The 18,181-nt window shown below is 39.1% G+C and overlaps 1 protein-coding gene across 14 annotated transcripts in view; it reads left to right on the top strand.

The window, feature by feature from the left end:
• The window catches only part of CAMK2D (calcium/calmodulin dependent protein kinase II delta), a 326,351-nt gene that overhangs the window by 250,329 nt on the left and 57,841 nt on the right, over window positions 1–18,181 (top strand). For all 14 annotated transcript variants that reach the window (XM_035030322.1, XM_035030317.1, XM_035030320.1 and 11 more), the window contains exon 9: window positions 16,817–16,911. In XM_035030322.1, coding sequence (XP_034886213.1) covers window positions 16,817–16,911 — 95 coding nt within the window. The remainder of the gene's footprint in view (window positions 1–16,816; window positions 16,912–18,181) is intronic.

Raw genomic sequence — 18,181 nt, 5'->3', positions numbered from 1 at the left:
TTAAATCCATGCATTCATGATGATAGTCAAAATACAATAGCAATCTTAACCTTTGGATTAGGGGATTAGTTAATGGGGAACCGATGTATCATTTCAAAAACTGATTAGTAAAAGAGAAAAAAATATCTGTTACTCTACCTTTCCTGTATGAACTGTAAGACAGGATAACCAAATAATTGATGAAGTAAGTTGTTCTTAGACTAAAGAAGGTATAATAGAATTACAATATCATTATTTTGTAACCCCTAATGAAATACCTATAATAGAATTACAATATCATTATTTTGCAACCCCTAATGAAATATCAGGGTAGAGATCATCAAAGGGCACTAACATCATGAGAAACATCCAATCTTTAGAGGTTATGTCATCATCCCTGAAATGTTCTTGCAAAAAAATAAATAAATAAAAGTGAAGATTTTGATGGGCTTTTAAAAAATTTACTGCCTTAGTTATAGGGAAAGAAAAAAAAAACCTGTATTTTTTTTTCTCTGACCTAGGAGAAAAAGGTGAAATATTAGAGTTATAAATTAAGGTTACAAGAAAAAAGTAAATTGCCCCCTTAATAATGGGGCAAAGACTCTCAGACAATAAAAACTTTTTTTTTAATTTATTTTATTATGTTATGCCCATCACCATACAATACATCATTAATTTTTGATGTAGTGATCCACGATTCATTGTTTTCGTGTAACACCCAGTGCTCCATGCAGTACATGCCCTCCTTAATACCCATCACTGGGTTAACCCATCCCCCCACCCCTCTCCCCTCTAAAACCCTCAGTCTCTCATGGTTCGTCTCTCCCTCCGTTATCCCCCCTTCATTTTTACCTTCCTTCTCCTAATGTCCTCCATGCTATTCCTTATGTTCCACAAATAAGGGAAACCATATGATAATTGACTTTCTCTGCTTGACTTATTTCACTTAGCATAATCTCCTCCAGTCCCATCCATGTTGATGTAAAAGTTGGGTATTCATCTTTTCTGATGGCTGAGTAATATTCCATTGTATATATGGACCACATCTTCTTTATCCATTCATCTGTTGAAGGGCATCTCGGCTCTTTCCACAGTTTGGCTATTGCGGACATTGCTGCTATGAACATTGGGGTGCATATGGCTCTTCTTTTCACTCCATCTGTGTCTTTGGGGTAAATACCCAGTAGTGCAATTGCTGGGTCATAGGGTAGCTCTATTTTTTAATTTTTGAGGCACCTCCACACTGTTTTCCAAAGTGGCTGTACCAACTTGCATTCCCACCAATAGTGTAAGAGGGTTCCCCTTTCTCCACAACCTCTCCAACATTTGTTGTTTCTTTCCCTGTCCATTTTTGGCATTCTAACTGGTGTAAGGTGGTATCTCAGTGTGGTTTTGATTTGGATTTCCCTGATGGCTAATGATGATGAACATTTTTTCATGTGTCTGTTAGGATTTGTATGTCTTCTTCAGAGAAGTGTCTTTTCATATCTTCTGCCCACTTTTTGACTTATTTGTTTTTTGGGTGTTGAGTTTGAGAAGTTCTTTATAGATTTTGGATACCAGCCCTTTATCTGTAGTGTCATTTGCAAATATCTTCTCCCTTTGTGGGTTGCCTCTTTGTTTTGTTGACTGTTTCCTTTGTATATGTGCTGCCAAAGCGAGCACGTGACTGTTTCCTTTGCTGTGCAGAAGCTTTTTATCTTGATGAAGTCCCAAAAGTTCATTTTTGCTTTTGTTTCACCAGCCTTTGGAGATGTATCTTGAAAGAAGTTGCTGTGGGTGATGTCAAAGAGGTTACTGCCTATGTTCTCCTCTAGGATTTTGATGGATTCCTGTCTCACATTGAGGTCTTTCATCCATTTTGAGTTTATCTTTGTGTATGGTGTTAGAGAATGGTTGAGTTTCATTCTTCTGTATATAGCTGTCCAATTTTCCCAGCACAATTTATTGAAGAGACTGTCTTTTTTCCATTGCATATTTTTTCCTGCTTTGTCAAAGATGATTTGACCATAGAGTTGAGGGTCCATATCTGGGCTAGTTCCATTGATCTATATGTCTGTTTTTGTGCCAGTACCATGCTGTCTCGGTGATCACTGCTTTGCAATATAGCTTGAAATCAGGCAACGTCATGCCCCCAGCTTTGTTTTTCTTTTTCAACATTTCCTTGGCGATTTGGGGTCTTTTCTGATTCCATACAAATTTTAGGATTGTTTGTTCCAGCACTTTGAAAAATGTCATTGGAATTTTGATTGGGATGGCGTTGAAGGTATAGATTGCTCTGGGTAGCATAGACATTTTAACAATGTTTTTTCTTCTGATCCATGAGCATGAAATATTTTTCCATCTTTTTGTGTCTTCTTCAATTCTTTCATGAGTGTTCTGTAGTTTCTAGAGTATAGATCCTTTACCTCTTTGGTTAGGTTCATTCCGAGGTATCTTATGGTTTTTGGTGCTGTTGTAAATGGAATCGTTTCTCTAATTTCTCTTTCTACAGTTGCGTTGTTAGTGTATAAGAAAGCAACTGATTTCTGTGCATTGATTTTGTATCCTGCCACATTACTGAATTGCTGGATGAGTTCTAGTAATTTGGGGGTAGAATCTTTTGGGTTTTCCACATGAAGTATCATTTCATCTGCATATAGAGAGAGTTTGACTTCTTCTTTGCCAATTTGAATATGTTTTATTTCTTTCTGTTGTCTGATTGCTGTTGCTAGGACTTCTAGTACTGTATTGAACAATATTGGCAAGAGTGGGCACCCTTGACATGTTCCTGATCTTAAGGGAAAGGCTCTCAGCTTCTCCTCATTGAGGATGATATTAGCTGTGGGTTTTTCATAGATGGATTTTATGAACTTGAGGAATGTTCCCTCTATCCCTATACTCTGAAGAGTTTTAATCAGGAAAGGATGCTGCATTTTGTCAAATGCTTTTCTGCATCAATTGAGAAGACTGTATGGTTCTTCTCTCTCCTCTTATTAATGTGTTCTATCACATTGATTGATTTGCAAATGTTGAACCACCCTTGCATCCCAGGGATAAATCCCAATTGGTCGTGGTGGATGATCCCTTTAATGTATTGTTGGATCCTATTAGCTAGGATTTTGTTGAGAATTTTGGAATCCATATTCCTCAGGGATATCAGTCTAAAATTCTCCTTTTTGATGGGGTCTTTGCCTGGTTTGGGGATTAAGGTAATGCTGGCCTCATAGAATGAGTCTGGAAGCTTTCCTTCTGTTTCTGTTTTTTGAAACAGCTTCAGTAGAATAGGTATTATTTCTTCTTTGAATGTTTGGTAGAATTCCCCAGGGAATCCATCAGGTCCTGGACTCTTGTTTTTTGGGAGGTTTTTGATCACTGCTTCAATCTTGTTACCGGTTATTGGCCTATTCAGGTTGTCAATTTCTTCCTGTTTCAGTCTTGGGAGTTTATAGGTTTCCAGGAAGGCATCCATTTCATCCAGATTGCTCAGCTTATGGGCATATAGTTGTTGATAATAATTTCTAATAATTGTTTCTATTTCTTTTGTGTTAGTCGTGATCTCTCCCCTTTCATTCATAATTTTATTAATTTGAGTCCTTTCTCCTTTCTTTTGTATAAGTCCGGCCAGTGGTTTATCGATCTTATTAATTCTTTCAAAGAACCAGCTTCTAGTTTCGTTGATCTGCTCTACTGTGTTTCTGGTTCCTAATTCATTGATCTCTGCTCTAATCTTAATTATTTCTCTTCTAGTGTGTGGCTAATGTTTGTTGCTTTTATTCTGTTTCTTTAAGGTGTAGAATTAGTTGGTGAATTTGGGCTTTTTCTATTTTTTTGAGTAAGGCTTGGATGGCCTTGTATTTCCCCGTTAGGACCACCTTTGCAGTATCCCATAGGTTTTGGACTGATGTGTTTTCGTTCTCATTGGTTTCCATGAACTGTTTAAGTTCTCCTTTGATTTCCTGGTTAACCCAAACATTCTTGAGCAGAGAGGTCTTTAGCTTCCAAGTGTTTGAATTTCTGCCAAATTTTTTCTTGTGATTGAGTTCCAGTTTTAGAGCATTGTGGTCTGAGAATATGCAGGGAATAATCTCAATCTTTTGCTCTCAGCTGAGACCTGATTTGTGACCCAGTATATGGTCTATTATGGAGAAAGTTCCATGAGCGCTTGAGAAGAATGAGTATTCTGTTGCATTAGGGTGGAATGTTCTGTATATATCTATGAGGTCCATCTGGTCAAGTGTGTCATTCAAAGCTCTTGTTTCTTTGTGCATTTTCTGCTTAGATGATCTGTCTATTGCTGAAAGTGGAGTATTGAGGTCTCCTACAATTAACGTATTGTTATCAATATGACTCTTTATTTTGGTTAACAGTTGGCTTATGTAGATGGCTGCTCCCATGTTGGGGGCATAGATATTTACAATTGTTAGATTTTCTTGTTGGATAGACCCTTTAAGAATGATATAGTGTCCTTCTGTGTCTCTAACTACAGTCTTTAGCTTAAAATCTAATTTGTGTGATATAAGAATTGCTACCCCAGTTTTCTTTGAGGTCCATTAATTAGCATGGAAGATGGAACTCCATCCCTTCACTTTCAGTCTGGATGTATCTTTAGGTTCAAAATGAGTCTCTTGTAGACAGCATATGGATGGGTCCTGTTTTTTTAATCCAATCTGCAAACGTGTGCCATTTTATGGGAGCATTTTGGCTGTTCACGTTGAGAGTGATTATTGAAAGATATGAATTAGTTGTCATCATGTTGCCTGTGAAGACGTTGTTTTTATAGATTGTCCCTGTAAATTTCTGTTGTATATCACTCTTGGGGTCTTTCTCCTTTTATAGAACCCCCCTTAATATTTCTTGCAGGGCCGGTCACATATTCTTTCAGTTTCTGCTGGTCTTGGAAGTTCTGCATCTCTCCATCCATTCTAAATGACAGCCTTGCCGGATAAAGTATTCTTGGCTGCATGTTCTTCTTGTTTAGTACCCTGAATATGTCTTGCCAGGCCTTTCTGGCTTGCCAGGTCTCTGTGAATAGGTCTGACGTTATTCTGATGTTCCTCCCTCCGTACATAAGGAATCTCATCCCCCTAACTGCCCTAAGATGGTTTCCTTGGTTCTAAGATTTGTGAGCTTTACTATTACATGCCAGGGCATTGGCCTGTTTTCCTTGATCTTGGGAGGGGTTCTCTCTGCCTCTAGGACTCGAATGTTTGTTTCATTCCCCAGATTAGGGAAGTTCTCAGCTATGATTTGCTCAAATATATCTTCTAGTCCTCTCTCACTCTCTCCACCCCCTCAGGGATCCCAATAATTCTGACATTGGAACGTTTCATGGTGTTACTTATTTCTCTGATTCTGTTTTCATGGATTTTGAATTGTTTTTCCCTGGCCTCCTCTTTTTCCTTCTTGTCTATTAATTGGTTCTTCTAGATCATAATTCATTCTTCTGCCTCCCTTACCCTAACTGTTAGATTATCTAGATTGGATTGGATCTCATTGATAGCATTTTTAAATTCTGCCAGTTCAGCTTTCATTTCTGCCCTTAGAGACTCTATGTTGCCATTAATCGATTTCTCCATTCTGGCTATTATCTTCACAATTGCTACCCTGAATTCCATCTCCGACATCTTGGTTATATATCTGTATCCATTTGTAAATCTGTGGCAGAAGTCACAGTCTCTGAGTCTTTCCTATTTTGGGGGTTCCTCCTCCTTGTCATTTTGTTGAGGGGTGGTTGAGGGAATGTACAGAGTCCAAATTATTGACCACAACCCAAGCAAGATGCACCTGTTTTATAGGGACCTTAGGGTTGCTCTCCTCTTGTTCTCCCAGCCTGTCTTCTGGGGGAGGGGCCTGCCGTGCTGTTACTCAGGCAACCCTGTTTGGGCAGAGTTGCCCTGCCCTCTTGGCAGGGGATGGACTCAGTGAAAACCGTTTTTGGGGGGCTTTTGTTCTCTGGCGGCTTTCCCTGGTGGCTTTCTGCATCTTTTCCAAGAGTCAGAGCAGAAGAGACCGTTTCCAACCCTCTGCCTCAGAGCAGAGAGACCGCAGTCTGTTCTTCAGTGAGCTCTCCAGGCCGCACTGTCTCCGTTTCTGTCCATGCTGCTATAAACTGCAGCGTCCTGGGTTGTGCGCCCCTCAGCAGCACTCCCAATCCTCACCTCCAGGTCGGGGCATGTCTCTGCCCTTTGTGCTTCTCAAACCGTCAGGTACTCCCAGTTTGCACGCACAGCCCTGCTGCTCTGGGTTTCAGTCAAGGGTGCTGCCCTAAAGTCCTTTCCCCGTGGTTACCGGTCTTCGAGTCTGTGCCCGTCCCCAGCATGCGAGGCTGTCGCTCACTGGCGGTGCAGGATCCCCATGACTCCCTCCCTCTGCCGTTTATCTTCCGATATCTGCCCGTGGAATCACGGCTCCCTGCTTCGTACCTCGAAACCAACTGCCTGCAATATTCTGTTTGTAGAGATCCAGGCCTATCTTCTTACATCTCAGGCTGATTTCGTGGGTGTTCAGAGTGGTCTGGTAGATACCCAGCTCAATTCTGGGGACAGGTTGGAATAGGGTCCCCTACTCCTCCGCCATCTTTTCCACCTCTAAAAACTTTAAAATAATCATGTTAAAGTACCTAGCTAAAGGAAAAAGTGGCTGCAGGGAACATTTAAGGCAGAACCAAACTGAAACCTTACCAGTGAGAGTCAAGGCCTCTTAATTAGACAACACAACAATTTAAAATTTAAAATGACCATTCTTATTAAATTTCATAGACGAAGAAAATGTAGCTGCAAAGAACGTTTAAGACATGACTTTGTCAAGCCTGCTTATGGCTAAAACAGTTAAGTCATATAAGCTCTCAAACTCCATTTCCTTATCTGTAAAATGGGGACAATAACATTATCTACCACACAAAATTGTACATGGAGTAAATGAGGTAATGCACTAAAGCACATGTAGCTGCTCAAAAAACTGTTACCTACAATAAAACTTATTATTATATCATGACTCTCATAGTTATTCTATACTTTCAGGAAATAGAACTCCAAAAGCATATAATTCAGGAAGGCCTCAGACTCCAATCTAATGATAAATCAAAGCAAGCTTACAAAACAGTGTTTATTTAAATAGGCACTAACAATTAAACCTCAGTCCACTTAATAGTGCCCATGTAGTTTTTGTCTTAAATCTTCTGGCCTGAGTGTTTAAAAATCTTCTATATTTGTATAATTGATTTAGTAAAAGTAGATTTTTTGGTAGAAACTCCTCAGTTGAACAATTAAATTATGAGCATTTGTCTATGTAGTGCCTGACGGGGTTCTTGGGGAACCAGCCATCAGTGAGCCTTCCCCTTTGCAGAGACGTACCACATCAAGTATCAGCCAGCAGGACTGTAGTTGTAATGCACAAGGACAAAGCCTCAGAGGCAGGCCACGCTTGCAGCCCAGCCTAGGTCCAGAATGCTAAATGACTCCATTGGGAGTCTGTTTTATAATTTCATAACAGCCTACCTCAGATGTTTATTAGAAAAATGTCTAATTAAAAATTAATATAGACTATTGCCATTACAAATCTAATTTTCTTCTTTACGCCATAAACCATAGCTGAGGGATAAAACTACGTAGGTATCGCCTTTCTTCCACCTGTATCTTGGGAACACAAACACAGACACTCATCATCATCATCATTGGATGGATCTGTTACATCAGATAGTAAAAATGATATAAAAATAAATTTAATGTACATTAAGTTTATAATGTAGTGAAAGATAGAAAAAATATTTTTTATGTTGTGAAGATGAGGTATCAATATATTGAAATTTTTTTTCATGGTCTTTTTTTTTTAACTCCACTATAGTAAATAATTTTCGGTTTTGATTTTAAAGCTTTGTTAGGTTTTTATTTAAGAATGTTTAAATACATTGTTGTTTAAATTGGTTGTGATTCACACGAATTTAAGAATTTGCTTTTGAACTGGATGTTCCTGAAGCAGGCTATCATAGTCTAGGGTGATTAAACCACTGTTTAAAAGCCATTTTCGCTGCCCCAGTGTCCGTTATATAAAGATGTCAAGTCTGATGGACAAGAGCAAGGCTAGATCTCTCTAACAAAGAAAAGGTAAAGAAACTCAAGAGATCAACACCGTTAAGAGAAAAAAAGGAATATTAGGCCATGCCAGGCAAAGTTTTGCCTGTCTTACCCATCTGTCCTTGGTTTCCATTGTTTAAGGGAAAGCAGAAAAAAACAAAACAAAAAAACAGTAGCAGTCAGAGCTGTGGCAGAAACTAAAGACCTCATGTAGGCCAAATAAACTTTCCAAAAGTAGAAGGGAATTGGTTCAAGATGGCAAGGTTAGAAGATCCCAAATTCACCTCCCCCCATGGACACACTGACTCTATAGCTTCATATGGAACAGTTTCCTCTTAAAAAACAAACAAACAAAAACTAAAGGCTGGCTGGGTGTTGTTATACATCAGGCAAAAGAAAACCACACTGAAGTGGGTAGGAGAGGCTGGGACACAATCTCACAATAAACCCTGACCATGACTCAAAACCCAGGCCTTCTCCTTGAGGAGTAAAGGAGAAGCACGTCCCACATCCAGCACGTCAACTTTTAGGACCTGCACCTGAGAGATGAGCACCCAAAACATTTAATTTTGAAAAACAGTAGGACTCATGTCCCAGATGCACAAGACTATCATGATCTAAAAGACAGCTCTTTTTTTTTTTTTATTCTTATGTTAATCCCCATACATTACATCATTAGTTCTAGATGAAGTGTTCCATGATTCATTGTTTGTGCATTACACCCAGTGCTCCATGCAGAACGTGCCCTCCTCAATACCCACCACCAGGCCAACCCATCCTCCCACTCCCCTCCCCTCTAGAACCCTGTTTGTTTTTCAGAGTCCATCGTCTCTCATGGTTCGTCCACCCCTACGATTTCCCCCGCTTCATTCTTCCCCTCCTGCTAACTTCTTCTTCTTCTTTTTTTTTTTCTTAACATATATTGCATTATTTGTTTCAGAGGTACAGATCTGAGATTCAACAGTCTTGCACAATTCACAGCGCTTACCAGAGCACATACCCTCCCCAGTGTCTATCACCCAGTCACCCCATCCCTCCCACCCCAACCCCCACTCCAACAACACTCAGTTTGTTTCCTGCAATTAAGAATTCCTCATATCAGTGAGATCATATGATACATGTCTTTCTCTGTTTGACTTATTTCACTCAACATAATACCCTCCAGTTCCATCCACGTCGTTGCAAATGGCAAGATCTCATTCCTTTTGATGGCTGCATAATATTCCATTGTATATATATACCACATCTTCTTTATCCATTCATCTGTCGGTGGACATCTTGGCTCTTTCCACAGTTTGGCTATTGTGGACATTGCTGCTATAAACATCGGGGTGCACGTAGCCCTTCGGATCCCTACTTTTGTATCTTTGGGGTAAATACCCAGTAGTGCAATTGCTGGATCATATGGTAGCTCTATTTTCAACTTTTTGAGGAACCTCCATACAGTTTTCCAGAGTGGCTGCACCAGCTTGCATTCCCACCAACAGTGTAGGAGGGTTCCCCTTTCTCCGCATCCCCGCCAACATCTGTCGTTTCCTGACTTGTTAATTTTAGCCATTCTGACTGGTGTGAGGTGGTATCTCATTGAGGTTTTGATTTGGATTTCCATGATGCTGAGTGATATTGAGTACTTTTTCATGTGTCTGTTGGCCATTTGGATGTCTTCTTTGGAAAAATGTCTGTTCATGACTTCTGCCCATTTCTTGATTGGATTCTTTGTTCTTTGGGTGTTGAGTTTGATGAGTTCTTTATAGATTTTGGATACTAGCCCTTTATTTGATATGTCATTTGCAAATATCTTCTCCCATTCTGTCGGTTGTCTTTTGGTTTTGTTGACTGTTTCCTTTGCTTTGCAAAAGTTTTTTATCTTGATGAAGTCCCAATAGTTCATTTTTGCCCTTGCTTACCTTGCCTTTGGCGATGTTTCTAGGAAGAAGTTGCTTCGGCTGAGGTCAAAGAGGTTGCTGCCTGTGTTCTCCTTTAGGATTTTGATGGACTCCTGTCGCACATTGAGGTCTTTCAACCATTTGGAGTCTATTTTTGTGTGTGGTGTAAGGAAATGGTCCAGTTTCATTCTTCTGCATGTGGCTGTCCAATTTTCCCAACACCATTTGTTGAAGAGACTGTCTTTGTTCCATTGGACATTCTTTCCTGCTTTGTCGAAGATGAGTTGACCATAGAGTTGAGGGTCCATTTCTGGGCTCTCTATTCTGTTCCATTGATCTATGTGTCTGTTTTTGTGCCAGTACCATGCTGTCTTGATGATGACAGCTTTGTAATAGAGCTTGAAGTCCGGAATTGTAATGCCGCCGGCTTTGCTTTTCTTTTTCAACATTCCTCTGGCTATGTGGGGTCTTTTCTGGTTCCATACAAATTTTAGGATTATTTGTTCCATTTCTTTGAAAAAACTGGATGGTATTTTGATGGGGATTGCATTGAATGTGTAGATTGCTCTAGGTAGCATTGACATCTTCACAATATTAGTTCTTCCAATCCATGAGCATGGAATGTTTTTCCATTTCTTTGTGTCTTCCTCAATTTCTTTCATGAGTATTTTATAGTTTTTGAGTACAGATCCTTCGTCTCTTTGGTTAGATTTATTCCTAGGTATCTTATGGTTTGGGGCGCAATTGTAAATGGGATCAACTCCTTAATTTCTCTTTCTTCTGTCTTGTTGTTGGTGTATAGGAATGCCACTGACTTCTGTGCATTGATTTTATATCCTGCCACTTTACTGAATTCCTGTATGAGTTCTAGCAGTTTTGCGGTGGAGTCTTTTGGGTTTTCCACATAAAATATCATATCATCTGCAAAGAGTGAGAGTTTGACTTCTTCCTTGCCAATTTGGATGCCGTTGATTTCTTTTTGTTGTCTGATTGCTGTGGCTAGGACTTCCAATACTATGTTGAATAGCAGTGGTGATAGTGGACATCCCTGCCACATTCCTGACCTTAGGGGGAAAGTTCTCAGTTTTTCCCCATTGAGAATGATATTCGCTGTAGGTTTTTCATAGATGGCTTTTATGATATTGAGGTATGGACCCTCTATGCCTATACTCTGAAGAGTTTTGATCAAGAAAGGATGCTGTACTTTGTCAAAAGCTTTTTCTGCATCTATTGAGAGGATCATATGATTCTTGTTCTTTCTTTTGTTAATGTATTGTATCACATTGATTGATTTGCGGATGTTGAACCAACCTTGCAGCCCAGGGATAAATCCCACTTGGTCGTGGTGAATAATCCTTTTAATGTACTGTTGGATCCTATTGGCTAGTATTTTGGTGAGAATTTTTGCATCCATGTTCATCAGGGATATTGGTCTGTAATTCTCCTTTTTAATGGGGTCTTTGTCTGGTTTTGGGATCAAGGTAATGCTGGCCTCATAAAATGAGTTTGGAAGTTTTCCTTCCGTTTCTATTTTTTGGAACAGTTTCAGAAGAATAGGTATTAATTCTTTTTGAAATGTTTGGTAGAATTCCCCTGGGAAGCCATCTGGCCCTGGGCTTTTGTTTTTTGGGAGATTTTTGATGACTGCTTCAATTTCCTTAGTGGTTATAGGTCTGTTCAGGTTTTCTATTTCATCCTGGTTCAGTTTTGGTAGTTGATACATCTCTAGGAATGCATCCATCTCTTCCAGGTTATCTAATTTGCTGCCATAGAGTTGCTTATAATATGTTCTTATAATTGTATTTCTTTGGTGTTGGTGGTGATCTCTCCTCTTTCATTCATGATTTTGTTGATTTGGGTCATTTCTCTTCTCTTTTTGATAAGTCTGGCCAGGGATTTATCAATCTTGTTAATTCTTTCAAAGAACCAGCTCCTAGTTTCGTTGATCTGTTCTACTGTTCTTTTAGTTTCTATTTCATTGATTTCTGCTCTGATCTTTATGATTTCTCTTCTCCTGCTGGGTTTAGGCTTTATTTGCTGTTCTTTCTCCAGCTCCTTTAGGTGTAGGGTTAGGTTGTGTACTTGAGACCTTTCTTGTTTCTTGAGAATGGCTTGTATTGCTATATACTTTCCTCTTAGGACTGCCTTTGCTGCATCCCAAAGATTTTGAACAGTTGTGTTTTCATTTTCATTGGTTTCCATGTATTTTTTTAATTCTTCTTTAATTTCCTGGTTGACCCATTCATTCTTCAGTAGGATGCTCTTTAGCCTCCATGTATTTGAGTTCTTTCCGACTTTCCTCTTGTGATTGAGTTCTAGTTTCAAAGCATTGTGGTCTGAAAATAGGCAGGGAATGATCCCAATCTTTTGGTACCGGTTGAGACCTGTTTTATGACCTAGGATGTGATCTATTCTGGAGAATGTTCCATGGGCACTAGAGAAGAATGTGTATTCCGTTGCTTTGGGGTGGAATGTTCTGAATATGTCTGTGAAGTCCATTTGGTCCAGTGTGTCATTTAAAGTCTTTATTTCCTTGTTGATCTTTTGCTTAGACGATCTGTCCATTTCAGTGAGGGGGATGTTAAAGTCCCCCACTATTATTGTATTGTTGTCGATGTGTTTCTTTGCTTTTGTTATTAATTGCCTTATATAATTGGCTGCTCCCATGTTAGGGGCATAGATATTTACAATTGTTAGATCTTCTTGTTGGATAGATCCTTTAAGTATGATATAGTGTCCTTCCTCATCTCTTATTACAGTCTTTGGTTTAAAATCTAATTTGTCTGATACAAGGATTGCCACCCCAGCTTTCTTTTGGTGTCCATTAGCATGGTAAATGGTTTTCCACCCCCTCACTTTCAACCTGGGGGTGTCTTTGGTTCTAAAATGAGTCTCTTGCAGACAGCATATCGATGGGTCTTGTTTTTTAATCCAGTCTGTTAGCCTGTGTCTTTTGATTGGGGCATTTAGCCCATTTACATTCAGGGTAACTATTGAAAGATAGGAATTTAGTGCCATTGTATTGCCTATAAGGTGACTGTTACCGTATATTGTAAAAGACAGCTCTTAACAGGCCTAGATGCTTGGACATACCTGCCCAAGGGCCTAGCTCAGAGGCAGCCTGATTGCCTCCAGACATAAAGTGAAGGAGGTTGACCTGCTTATGTTACAGTGTCAGCCTGTAGGGCAGGCATCTAATTTAACACACATATCTAGGAGCCTACTGGAGTATCCTCTGGGGTGGAGACTGGCAAGTGCTGTGTCCACACTCTCCCTTCGGAGTGCTCCAGAGCACCAGGAAGGAAGATTTTACATGTGGCTGCTGCCCAGGGAATGCCTCCTGACTGGCTGGCTCTGGAGGCCAGGGGGGCTTGTGTTCCTCATTTCATGAGACTGTAATAATCAGCATCACCCAGAGAGGAGCTCATACCCATGTCTGGCTCCTTGATTTTTGCACCTGCTGCCAGGCGACACCTCCACATTGCCAGCTTTGTTGGTCAGTGGGGCTTCTGCTTGTGGGTCCCATAGGACTGTAACTGATGGAGAGAGAGTTCTTAAGTAGCCACCACCTCTACCACACAGCGAGAGGCAACAAACCTAGGAGCTTGGTCTTTCTGTGAAGGGGGCCTATTAACTAAAAACTATGGCTGCAGCCTGAGGGGCAGGTTTCTAATTAAACACACATTTAAGGAATGACTATAATCTTTCCAGAGACCTCAGCACTGCTTTCTTCATGCGCTCCCTCTGCCACACTCCAGAGTGCCAGTGTCTCCTGGAGGGAAGCTTTGCACGAAGCTGATGTCCTGGTTTTTACATCTGCTGCCCTGTTTTTGCATCTGCCCCCCAGGGTATGCCCCTTGATTGCCTGGCTGGTCAGGGGGACTTGCATTCCTGGGTTCCACAGAACTGGCAATTGAAGAAAAAATTCTTGGCAGGCTGCCATCCCAGGACACTGCACAGATAGCAGATTGAGGCATACCTCCTTCTAGTCTTTCTGTGAAGGGGGCCTCTTGGCTTGTCCTAGAACTTTGCCCTGAGGAGCAGGCTTCATGGTTGGTACATATCTAGTAGATTAAGAGCTACTCTCAAGGAATGTAGGTTGTAGGCACCATCTTGGCACTGTCCTTCTGCCTTGTTCCAGCTTTGCTAGTATCTCTCAGAAAAGAGATTATACATTCATCTGCAGCCCCAATTTTTGTGACTGTCATGCAGGGGGCCACCAAACTGCTTGGCCGATGGGGCTTATGCTTGTGGTTCCACAGGACTGTACATATTTGCATAATTTTAAAAGCTGCTACCTGAGGGTCTGGCTTCCAAACAGTGTGAATCTAGGTACTGAGCATCTCCCCTTTCAGTCACTGACAGGTCTTGGCACATCCTTACCTACTGAGAGCTAATAAAAATATAGTAGGCTTTTTGGATAAGAACAAAGGTTTGAGAGATGACAGAGTTGGAGCAGAGTTGAAAGACAAGGTTCATCTTCTACACAAGGAGAGGGGGTTGTTTTATCTACTCTATAGATCAACACAGAGTCAAGTAAAATGAAAAAAAAAAAGAAGAATATGTTCCAAATGGAAGAATAAGATAAAACCTTACAAAAAAAATCCTTAATAAAATGCAGATAAGTAATTTACCTAATAAAGAGCTAAAAGTAATGCTAATAAAGATGTTCATTGAACATGGGAAAAGAATGGATGAACACAGTGAGAGCTTCAATAAAGAGATGGAAAATAAAAGAAAGTACAAAATAGAAGTCACAGAGCTAAAGAATACAATAACTGAAAAACATACTAGAGAGAGGTTCAACAACAGATTACATAAAGTAGAAGGAAGGATCAGTTAACGTGAATCCAAGCTGCTGGTGGAACTCACCCAATCACAGCTGCAAAAAAAAAAAAGAAAGAAAGAAAAAGAAAAAAAATGAAGATAACTTAAGGGGCTTATGCAACAACATCAAGCAGACCAACATTTACATTATAAGGGTCCCACAAGAAGGAGAGAAAGAGGCAAAAAACTTGTTTGAAGAAATAATGGCTAGTAACTTCCTTAAGGAAGTTAAGGAAGGAAGTGGGGAAGGAAACAGACATCCAGATCCAGAAAGCCCGGAGATTTCCAAATAAGATGAAATCAAAGAGACCCACATCAAGACACATTATGATTAAAATGTCAAAAGTTAAAGATGAGGAAATATTAAAAGCAATAAGAGAAAAACAATTAGTTGTATGCCAAGGAACCCCCATAATAAGTGTTTCAGCAGAAACTTTGTAGGCCAGAGGGAGTGGCATGAAACATTCAAGGTGCTGAAAGGAAAAAAACTTCCAACTACAAATATTCTACCCAGCAAAGTCATTCAAAATTGAAGGAGAGATCATGAGTTTTTCATACAACAAAAACTAAAGGAGTTCATCATACTAAACCAGTCTTATAGGGATTTCTTTAAACTGAAAAGAAAGTTTGCTAATTGGTAACAAGAAAACATATGGAAGAATAAATCTCACTGGAAAGGTAAATACATAGTAGAAGTAGTGGATTAATCGATTATAAAGCTGGTATACAGGTTAAAAGACAAAGGTAGTAAAAATTCTATGATTGTGATAATTAGCTATAGGATACAGAAGTATCCTAAAATGTAACATCAAAAACAAAGCATGGGACAGGGAAGAGTAAAAATGTAAGCTTTAGCATAGGATCAAACTTAAGTTATCAACTTAAAGTAGACAGTTATAATTAGAACTTGTTATATGTAAGCCTCATGGTAACCACAAGGTGAAAACCTACAGTAAATACAGAAGAGAGAAAGAGAAAGTAATAGAAGTATACCACTAAAGAAAGTCATCAAACCACAAGAGAGCAAGAGAAGAAGAAAGGAACAGAGAGAACTACAAAAAGAGTCAGAAAACAATTTAAAAAAAAAAGGCAAAAATAAATTTACACTGCCTATAAGAGACTCACTTCAGCTGTAAGGACACATAGACTTAAAGTGAAGGGATGGGAAAAGATCTTTCATGCAAATGGAAACCTAAAGAAAGCGGGAGTAACTATACTTATATCAGACAAAACAGGCTTTAAAATGAAGGCTGAAATAAGAGACAAAAATGAGCATTACATAATGATAAAGAGGTCAATCCAACAAGAAGATGTAACATTTGTAAATATTTATGCACCCGATATAGGAGCATCTAAATATATAAAACAAATATTAACAGACTTAAAAGAAGAAATAGATAGCAATACAATAATAGTAGGGGATTTTAATACCCTATTTACATCAGTGGATAGATCATCCAGACAGAAAATCAATAAGGAAATATTGATCTTAAACATGTTAGACCAGATGAACTTAACAGATGTATACAGAATATTCCATCCAAAGGCAACAGAATACACATTCTTCTTGAGTGCACATGTAACCTTTTCCAGGAAAGATCGTATGTTAGGCCACAAAACAAGTCTTAATCAGGGACACCAAAGAGTATGCCATCCCAATGACAGATGAGTTTCATCTTTAGGTATTGACCTGCTATACCTCTTTAGAATTCTTTGGTCCTAAAGTTAACAAGGAAATACTGTCCTTGAACAACCCATTAAGCATAACAGATATATATGTAATACCCCATCCAAAAGCAACTGAATACACATTCTTTTCAAGTGCACATAGAATTCTTTGGTTTATGTTTCGAACTGCCACATATTATCAGAGTTCTTGAGCATAAGAACAGGAGAATTCACACTCCACCGAATGCTTCAGAGTAGATCAGGGAATGTCTTTCTGAAGTTTTCCAAATACCCAGTGTCCTCTTTGAATGGGTGTGGCTTAGTGTCATTGTGGATCTGCCACATTTAACTTACTGTTGCCTGAAAGATTAAACATTATGTTAATATGCTCATTCTGTCCAGGTGTCATTCTCTATATCCTCCTGGTGGGATATCCACCCTTCTGGGATGAAGATCAACACAGACTCTATCAGCAGATCAAGGCTGGAGCTTATGATGTATGTAATAAATGTTCATATAACTGTAGATGAGTGTTTGGTTTTTGTTTTTTGACCAAGAACCAAATTTTTTCATTACAATTTTAACTAATTCTCAACAATTTCTCTTATTAGTTTTCTCTCTCCTAGGGAAAGAAGTAAGGCCTTATCTATTTTCTCTTTTTGACTTAACTCTGTTCATTGATATAATTTTCTCTCCTTTAACAAATATATCTGTAAATACGATTTACCACCACCTCTGGGTACACCTCACATAGCCAGCCCTCTGGAAATTAGAGTTCAAGGTCTGATGATGCTTTCCTTTTTTTTTTTTAATTTAATTTTATTATGTTATGTTAGTCTCCATACAGTGCATCATTAGTTTTTGATGTAGTGTTCCATGATTCATTGTTTGCGTATAACACCCAGTGCTCCATGCAGTGGGGTAACTAAGAAATAGGCAATATTGGGTCCACCTGCTGTGCCCAAGTTAAAAGCTCAATGTGGAAGTGAAAGGAATTTAAAAAGTCTATATTTTATTTTATCAGGTCTCATGAACTCAGCATGGCATTTCTGTTAAAATGTTCTACTATGGATGTGTGTATCACAAGAATTTAAAATGTATATTCTTTTAATTTTGAAGAATTCCATTTTAGTCAGACTAATAATTGGACCAAATTATGATTTACGGGGCCACAGCTAGCACATTCATCATCTTTACAGACTGCAGGGAGGCACCCCCCTGGGGAGATACAGCTCTGCAAATGCACTGTTTGATGAATGTGAAGGAGTGACTGTTAAAATTTTAAAAAATGAGAAAAAGGTCCACCTTTATTCAGGCTGAACCAGCTCCCAATTTGCTGTCGGAAGATCTGTACATCATGAAGGAACAGCCTTGAATATTTCTTCAGTAGCTCCTAATCATTAGCAAGTTTTTACAGCTGCCCAAAATAACTTTGGGAATTAAAATGACAGCTGTTAAACTGGCAGAATTTGAAGTTAAAGAGTCACTATCATTTTTCTCATATTTCATTTTGCCAATGGGTCGCAAAGTACCCATTTTATAACTGCTGAAAGTGAACTAAAGTCCAGGACACAGTGACAGTAGCATTTGTTTCAAGATTGTCTATAAAAATTCATGAATTGAGAAAAGGACCTGATATTCTGTCTGTTGTTTAGAAACTGATGGGATGTAAATTTTTCCAAACCTATCAAGGATAGTATTTCTACTAATAAATTATATAGAAATGAGGTTGCATTTTTATCAACAAAAGAAACGTAGAATAAATGG

Source organism: Mirounga leonina, unplaced genomic scaffold, assembly GCF_011800145.1.
Source record: "Mirounga leonina isolate KUSES-001 unplaced genomic scaffold, KU_Mleo_1.0 Mir_357, whole genome shotgun sequence".
NCBI classification, from domain to species: Eukaryota; Metazoa; Chordata; class Mammalia; order Carnivora; family Phocidae; genus Mirounga; species Mirounga leonina.
Note: the sequence above shows the minus strand (reverse complement) of the source record. Positions and strands in the feature narration are given on the sequence as shown.